Source organism: Leuciscus leuciscus (genome assembly GCF_965113295.1).
Source record: "Leuciscus leuciscus genome assembly, chromosome: 22".
Taxonomy (NCBI): Eukaryota; Metazoa; Chordata; class Actinopteri; order Cypriniformes; family Leuciscidae; genus Leuciscus; species Leuciscus leuciscus.
In genome coordinates, this window is record NC_138746.1 from 34,212,841 (window position 1) to 34,221,991 (window position 9,151).

The 9,151-nt window shown below is 39.2% G+C and overlaps 1 protein-coding gene across 2 annotated transcripts in view; it reads left to right on the forward strand.

The window, feature by feature from the left end:
* col21a1 (collagen, type XXI, alpha 1) overlaps positions 1-8,803 on the forward strand; it is a 68,328-nt gene extending 59,525 nt beyond the window's left edge. For both annotated transcript variants that reach the window (XM_082153883.1, XM_082153882.1), the window contains exons 23-29: positions 549-593; positions 1,323-1,355; positions 1,434-1,580; positions 2,098-2,152; positions 3,402-3,602; positions 6,790-6,867; positions 7,635-8,803. In XM_082153883.1, the coding sequence (XP_082010009.1) occupies positions 549-593; positions 1,323-1,355; positions 1,434-1,580; positions 2,098-2,152; positions 3,402-3,602; positions 6,790-6,867; positions 7,635-7,822 (747 nt within the window). In that variant the 3' untranslated portion in view covers positions 7,823-8,803. The remainder of the gene's footprint in view (positions 1-548; positions 594-1,322; positions 1,356-1,433; positions 1,581-2,097; positions 2,153-3,401; positions 3,603-6,789; positions 6,868-7,634) is intronic.
* Positions 8,804-9,151: the final 348 nt, after the last annotated feature.

Consider the following 9,151-nt stretch of genomic DNA (forward strand, 5'->3'; position numbering starts at 1 on the left):
TTGAAAATGCTGTATGAAAATGTGAATCTCTGTGACAAGAAGGATTGTCATTTATTTCAGATTCAGTTGGCAGTCAAATTCTTTCACTTCATGGATGATTTTTCAAGGAGCAGAATGATTTCTGTCTCTAGGATGAATACAGTGTAAAAAAGAATATTATTGCAGCATAAAATAAAACAATTCTGTGAAATTTAAATGAGCAAAAAGTAAAAAAATTCAAGTATTCTAATTTATTTTTAAGCATTACAACAACAACAAATATATTAACTTGGTATTTATTTGTACATTTTAGAATTTAGAATTTATGCTGATCAGATCTTTAAAGCAGGGTATATGATATATGTTTTTGACATATATGAAGCAAAGAAGTTTAATTTGTCAAGATTTCAAGTACTCAAATGTACTTCAGAAGTAGCCCATGTTGCATTCAATATTGAGTGATTTCATTGGACATGCTTAGATGTTCACTGACCTAAGATGTCTTAGAGTCGAATATGTCTACATATTTATATGTATATGTTACTAAAAAAAATTATGCAATTGAACAGGGGATGAAAGGTGAAAGAGGAGACTCTGGGAGACCTGGTGTTCATGTAAGTTTGTGTGTGTGTGTGTGTGTGTGTGTGTGTGTGTGTGTGTGTGTGTGTGTGTAATACTATATTATATTTATGGAAAATGTAACTTTTAAATGTATACTTAAAAAAAAAAAAAAACCTACAGCGCATTCAATTTTATACATTTAGGAATTACAGGACATGATGAAGAGATTAAATAAATCAAAATAAACACTTTAATAATAAGTAAACATTTCTGTATCTGAAATTACACAATCAACCACAAGGTGGAGTAGTTTCTCTTGCTGAATGCCATTTGCACGGCACATTTTATAACACTTTTATTGCATACAGGAGTATTTTGCATAAAAATATAAAATAACTAAGTAGAACATGACATTTTATGTTTTTATTTAGTGGGTAAGGGTGAGAAACAAACTACAGTGAAGAAGTCCCAACTATTTGGACAATTAAGCCACACTATTTAACTCATTTTTTAAACAGGTGTAGGGAAATACAGTGACAGCAAAAATATACTATTCACTTTTTATGGATTTACTACAAAGCATTTAGATTTTGATCTAGTGATTTTGCAGCATTTTACAGATTTTTATTGAGCTGTTTAAATCACAGACTAATCTCCTGTCCGTTTTAACAAGAACTAGCATCACATCATATTTTGCCAAATCACACAGGTGTCTTTGTAAAAGCTACTGTTGCTTTGTTGTTTTGTAACCCAGTTGGTACATGTGTCTTGTCTCCACACAGGGTTTAACTGGGCCAGCTGGGCAGAAAGGAGAGGTGAGCACATCTCTGATCTGATACCGTCACCATGAGCTCTAGTGTGAGTGTGTTGAGCTGTGTTTGTGTGCATGTCAGAAAGGGCCAGCAGGAGAGCCCGGTCAGAGGGGCCCGAACGGCCAGCAGGGGCTCCCGGGACAGCCAGGACAGACGGGACCCTCGGGGCCCAGGGGACTGACCGGAGAAACCGGCCCCGCGGGAACACCTGGACCCGAGGGACGACCTGTATGTGATACGTTTCCTAATAACTGTACTGTTCAGTGTGTGTGTGTGTGTGTGTGTGTGTGTGTGTGTGTGTGTGTGTGTGTGTGTGTGTGTGCGTGCCTTCCTCTCCTGTAAGATCATCTAGTCAATGGAGGATATACTGTAATACAATAACACTTTACAGTAAGGTTCATTAAATTAACTATTTTAGTTAACATGAACTAAGAATGAACAATACTTCTACAGCATTTATTAATCTTAGTTAATATTAATTTCAACATTTACTAATACGTTATTAAAATCAAAGGTTGTATTTGTTAACATTAGTTACTGCACTGTGAACTAACATGAACACACAATGAACAGCTGGATTTTTATTAACTAACATTAACAAAGATTAATAAATGCTGCAACAAATGTATTGCTCATTGTTAGTTCATGCTAGTTAATGCATTATCTAATGTTAACTAATGAACTGTATTGTAAAGTGTTACCGATATCGCATGGACAGTTGAACAGAAACTCTGTGTTTTTGCAGGGCAGAGAATTCTCTGAGCAACACATTCAGCAGATCTGCAGAGACATCCTTCGATGTGAGTATCCAAAATGATCTGGCATTTTTAATCTATTGTATACAAGTGAATCTCACACACACAAAGTCCTGTTCAGGTCACCATAAAAAAAAATATATATATTATTATTATTTTTATTATATATATATATATATATATATATATATATATATATATATATATATATATATATTAAAAAAAAAAATATATATATATATATATATATATATATTTGCCAATATTTTATATTTATTTTTACGTACTTTTGTTTCACTATATTAGAAAGGATATTGCATAGACTTCCATTGATTTTATATCAGGTTAATGATATTTTTATGGCCTAACCCAAGCCCTAGCTCTAAACCTACCCATCACAGAAATGTGCACAGATTTTTTTTATTAAGTTTTATTTTGTAGCTTTCTGGAGGGTGACATTTACAACAAATTATCTGAGTTACATTTTCAAATAACATTGTTTTTCCATGTATTGACGGACTCATGTTGAGAGAAATCGAGAGTAAGTGCAGAGGCGTTGTGTGTGAACATGATCTCTTTAATGAGACTTCAAAACATTAAATCCAGTACATCGACTCTTGTGAGGAAACAGCTGATCACTTAATGAATTGACAGCCTGTCAATCTTCAATGTGTTCACCATTAAACATTCATTTTGGAGTCAGATATATTTCGAAATTACAAGAAAATAAATCCTGTTTTATAAGAGAAGCCACTGAGTTGTTTTATCTATTTTTATTTTATTTGTATGGTGTCCGCAAACAGTGATTGACTGTAATAAAACGAAAAGGCACTCAATGATTCAGAATCTGATTTAATAATAAATACATTTAAATCTAAAGAGTTTATTTCTGATATTTTTGTTTTTGCTAGTAGAGGTTCTGAATGGCCAGTAAGTTAAAGGTAGTGGCCAAAATGGCTGGTGAGTGAAAAAGGTCACACTTTAGTTTAGGGTCCAATTCTCACTATTAACTAACTATTAACTATGACTTTTGCCTCAATAAACTCCTAATTACTGCTTATTAATAGTTAGTAAGGTTGTTAAGTTTATGTATTGGGTGGATTAAGGTATGTAGAATATCATGCAGAATAAGGCATTAATAAGTGTTTTATAAGTACAACTAAACAGCCAATACTAGTAATATGCATGCCAATACTTGCTAATAGTGAGAATTGGTTCATTTTAAACGCTGAATGTATATATTCACGAGTTTTGACAGAGCCTTCCTGTGTCTGATTCTGTTTTGTGGTTACAGCTGAGATTCCTACTCTTCTGTTGAGTAGCCAGCACAATCATCACAGAAGCTGTGAGCACTGCTACACACGCGTGGGACCCCCGGGGCCTCCGGGGCCACCGGGCCCTCATGGCTCTCGAGGATTCCCAGGTTTATCTGGCTCTAACGGGCTGCAAGGGCAGAGGGGTTTACCTGGGCGGCCTGGTGTTCCTGGCATGCAAGGTACAGACATGCTCAACACACATCACACTGTGTCTACATCTAGATTAATCCGGATACATTTTTCATTTAAAAACGCTCTCCGTCCACACTAGCGTTTTCCGACATTTCAGTGTGGATGAGAAACTTTTGAAAAACGCTAAATTCACCTTTACTTCGCATTTGTAAAACCTCACCAAAAGCTCACTGAGATGATACAGACTGAAAAATAAATAATGAAGTTATCGTGCAATTCCTCTGGCAGGATCATTTTATTTAGCAAAATATCTCAGCATTCACTGAAGCGTCCAGGTCACACACACACACACTCACTCACCAATATATGTTTGGTGTAAAACGCAACTGCGTTCATGTTTTGCAGCAGGACAGCAAATGTGAGTGAATTTTGTGTCAGTCCACAAAACGCGTAAACAGCGTTTTCAAAAAGCTTAGTTTTCATTAATAAAAACACTGTCTCAGTGTGGAGGGAAGGCCAAACCGGAGAGAAAAAGATGCGTTTTCAAACTAAAACGTATAAGTGTGGACAAGGCCTGTGTCTACAGCACTGTACATTATCTCAGAATGTTTACAGATTTCCATTGCTTTTATATAATTGCGAGAGAGACGTCTCCGTGTCCACTCTGTTTCTCCCTCTCGGATCCAGCTCCTCTGGGACTGGATGATATGGTGCAGACGTAGTCGAGGCTACGTTTGTACTCTTTCCCCTCGATCGCTCTTCTCCCGGGAGTTCTGGAGAGAGTCCCCAGGGACCAAGTTCGTGGCCGGGCCGAGTATGGATTCCTGATTTGGTGTCTCTCCTCGACGGGCCTCCTCTAGAGTTACCCGTCAGGAGGGACCTTCTGTCCCAAGCAGGAGGCTCGATTGTTCACCCCCGTCCACAACTGTGGAGCCTGTGGGCTTGGCCTCTGAGGGCTTGGCCCAGCTCATAGGTACTGGTCTCTCAACTGAGGTTGTGGAGACCATTCTACAGTCCAGAGCTCCCTCCACGTGGAAACTTTATGCCCTGAAGTGGGGAGTTTTTACTTCTTGGTGTAGTGATCGTCAGTTGGACCCAGTTAACTGCCCGGTTGGTACAGTGCTGGAGTTCCTGCAGGAGCGGTTCACTGCAGGTCTATCCCCATCCACTTTGTACAGTAGGTTTATGTGGCGGCCATCGCTGCTCACCACATTCCTTTCGGTGGAATGTCGTTGGGTAGAGACCCCTTGGTATCTCGTTCCCTCAGTGGTACTCTGAGGCTGAGGCCTGCAGCTCGTACCAAGGTGCCGACATGGGATCTGGCCATTGTCCTTCAATGCCTTTCCATGGCTCCTTTCGAGCTCATTGAGGAGGTTCTGGGCCAAGATTCTGACTTTAAAAGCTTTGTTCCTCCTTGCTATCTCTTCTCTTAAAAGGATAGGAGATCTGCAAGCCCTGTCGGTTTCTCCCTCGTGCTTGGAATTTGCACCTGGTATAGTCAAAGCATTACTTCATCCTAGACCAGGCTACATTCCTAAGGTCCCCACTAATGTGGCTAGATCTATTGTGCCGCAGGCCTTTTGTCCTCCTCCTTTTTAAAATCCAGACCAGGAAAAGCATAACTTGCTGTGCCCAGTCCGGGCGCTAGATGCTTATGTTCACAGAGCTGCCCTGTGGCATATACAAAGTCCCCAGCATCAAAGCGGAGATTGAGCAAGAGGGTAGTTGAGGCTATCTCACTTGCTTATGAGTCGGTCTTCACCTATGTCAGTCCGTTCCCATTCTACTAAGAGTGTGACAGGAGTTGCTCTCCAAGTGTGGCAGGAGTTGCTCTCCAAGATGTCTGTGATGTGGCAGGCTGGTCCTCACCGCACACATTTGTTAGGTTCTACTCCTTGAACCTGGACTCTACACCAGGGTCCCAGGTGGTCTCGTCCTAGTGCTGCTCTTCTCAATTTCACACAGGACAGTGACTTCTTGCAATGGTGGCGTTGGTATAGATGTTCCCTCAGCGTCAGTCGACGCAGCGCGAGTTCCCTTGAAAGGGAACACCTCGGTTACGACTGTAACCTCGGTTCCCTGAAGAGGAACGAGACGCTGCGTCACCTTGCCAAATCTCCTACGTGCCTGTCAGCGACTTACTTCAGACTTTTACGAAGCTAGCGCTGCTTGGTTTTGGGCAGGCTTTATAGTTTTCTGGTTCGTGATGTCACCCGCCTCTGATGTTCCACCACACCATTAGACTGATTTCACATGTGCTTCAAGACGTCATCACGCGAACCATTCCCTCAGTGTCAGTCGACGCAGCGTCTCGCTCCCTCTTCTACAGTCGTAACCGAGGCATTTTCAAGCCCTCAAAACGCCGTTGTCATGTAAATGAACGGCCAAAACACATAAAGTTTTCAGTTTTTTATTTGAAAACAGTGTTGTGTAAACGGAGCCTAAGTTTACTTGCATTAGTTCATGTTTCCTTTGTCCCTGTTCACTGGTTGCTATGGTTATTTGTTGGTTAACTGATTCACTGCACCTGTTCCTTGTGTTCCGTGGCACAGACTTAACAGATTTGGAAGGGATTAAAATTGCAAAGTATGTTTGTCAGCTTAAGACTGAATTAAAGGATTAGTTCACCCAAAAATGAAAATTCTGTCATTTACTCACCCTCATGTCGTTCCAAACCCGTAAGACTTTCGTTCATCTTTGAAACACAAATGAAGAACTTTTAATGAAATCTGAGAGATTTCTGTCCCTCCAACCACCACTTTGATGCTTCAAAAAGTTCATAAAGGGATCGTAAAACGAATCCTCATGAATTGAGCAGTTAAGACCAAATTTTCCGAAGAGACACGATCACTTTTTATGATGAACAGATTGAATTTAGACTTTTATTCACAAATAAACATTGATCAGCGAACATAAACATAAGCTCAACTGCACCTGCTTGACACGCAAGAACAAACCTTATCGGTCAAAGTGGTAGTTGCGTAGCTGTCAACGGAGGGACAGAAATGTCTCTGAAACACAAATGAAGATATTTTTACGACATTAGAAGATGATCGAAAGTGTTACAGGTTTGTAACGACATGAGGGTGAATAAATGACAGAGTTTTCATTTTTGGTTGAACTAACCGTTTAAAAGCTTCCAAAGTGAAATCTATATCAGCATACATTTACATATATTCATTAAGTTTGTCAGTTTTGAAGCACACAAAATTATTTTTTTCTGGTTATGTATAGGTGATCCAGGAGAAAAGGGTGATAAAGGAAATCAAGGACGATCACAAATTGGAGACCCAGGTCTCCCAGGACCACCAGGTGAGCAGAACCACCACTAACACTAGTTATGAAACAGGCCATTCATGTGGTCATATACTTTTTATTATTTTAGTTTTTCCCTGAGATCACATTTGCCCTGAAATCCCAACATGACAAAATTTGATTAATGATATGACATCTTGTTATTAACTCCTTCCTCGCCATTGATGGAATTTTCCCGGTGTTTTTACCGTTATTTCCCAGCAATTACTCGCAATTCTGACATCTTTTCTCCAAATTGTGAGAAATAAACTCGCAATTGCGAGTTATAAAGTCCAATTCTAAGAAAAAAAAGACTGACTTTTTCTCTCACAATTGCGTGATCTGATTCAGATGTAGTGTTTGACAAAAACACGATTTTCTCAGATTTTTGCTCAAATTGTATCTTTTTTTTAATGAAATTCAATTGTTGATAAAAAAAGAATGCATTAAGCTAGAATAAAACGGGTTTCTTTCTTTTTTAAAAGCCAGAGGCTTTGTTCTTTCTGTTGAAATTGCATGTTCAGATATTCACACAACAAAATATTATGGGGGCCATGAAACTTTTGCGAAAATGGTCAAAAATGCTGGCGCTCAATGGCAACGCATTTTCAAAAACACTGGCAGGGAAAGAGTTAAATAATCAGGGCGGACATTATAAGCAGGCATAATTATTTACATGGTGGACAGTGTAGTTTAAAATGAGCACACAAAGAGCTTGAATGCTTGTATTTATGATAGAAACTGTCAGAATGTCACTTTGACACAGAATATCTCTTTGACTCCAGGTCCGATGGGTCCGTCGGGAGTGGGAAAACCAGGACCGGCTGGTAAACCGGGGTCGCCGGGTCACAGTGGAGAGGAGGGGAAGAGAGGACACCCCGGGGAGCCCGGCCAGCCAGGAGTGTGCCATCCTCACATGTGCTACGCTGCAATGATGAGAAGAGACCCTTACAGTAAAGGGCCAAACTATTGAAAGAGGCAGACAGTCAGTGAACGAGAGAAAACAGCGAATCTTTCCAATCTCAGGACGATCAAGAGTGTCTCACACTCACGGACACATGAAGTACCTCTTAAAGTGTAAATAATACATTAACACCAGCGATTGTCCACAACTCGATTCAACACTTACTGTCACAAGCTGAGATGTGCCATGATTTATTCACGCTGTTTGTCACGAGGAATGAAAAGCATCCAGTGTGAGGAGAAATTGTTCCTTTCGTCGGCTCTCTTGCTCCCTCGAGTGGCGTTCCACCATCACCAGCCCAGCGTCTCGTCGTAATTATGATGCCAGATTTACTGTCCCTCTGCTTTTGTCGTGGGAGTTCTTCTGCAACGCTTCATGCCTTCTGTCTCTCTAGTCCTCATCCCGTTAGATATTGCTAGGGTTCCCACATCTTTGTGACCAATGACTTTTCCTGGTATTTGTGGTTTACAGGAAACATTTAAAAAAATCTATTTAAAACAAATTGTAATTTCTAGCCTGTAATATTTTAGAGCAGAAACAGTATATATTCACTATAGAAATGTCCATGAGTTTTCCATGAATGTTTAAGATTTTATTCATTTCCACACCTTTTCCAGGCCTCTGATATTTCCAGGCTGCCCATAGTCTTCAGATTACACATGTGAGTGTGCTTAGATATCTATATTAAATGTTGAATTGGTAAATTGAACAAATTTATCGTATACATTTTAATCCGCCTTTCTCTACAGCAAATGAGACACAATTCTGATGTTTTTCTTTCTTTTACCCTTGGTTGATAAAGGGTGTGTAGAAGAGTGTAATAAAGCACACCTTCCAATAAATGTATAATTTTTTTGTTATTTATAAGAACTGATATCAGTTACAGCTTCTCCTGTGAGAGCGCTTTCTTATTTTTGCAGTGATTATTTTTTTATAACATTCATGTGTTTGAATGACTTTTAATGATATTAATTAAAACCTTTTTTATTATTTTTTGTTGCTGTTGTTGCTTCATGTTCTGTTACAAAAACAGTATTATATATGATGTTGTGAAAGTATACTATAATTTCCAGCAGGTGATTATCCCTATTTCTTATAGTGTCACATAACAGGGTCATAAAAACTTAAAAGTGAGGAACAAAAATATTCCCATCTATGCCCTGCAATGGATCAATCACTTTTTTAATTGTAATTGAGATATTTCTCAATGTTCTATTCTAACATAATATGTTCATGGTGAATAAATTGTCTAGGTAACAGGCAATCTAATCAAATTGTGATTAGTGACATTCAGCATTAAAGCTAAAACCTTTTAAGCCCCAGATCCAGTCCTAGGTG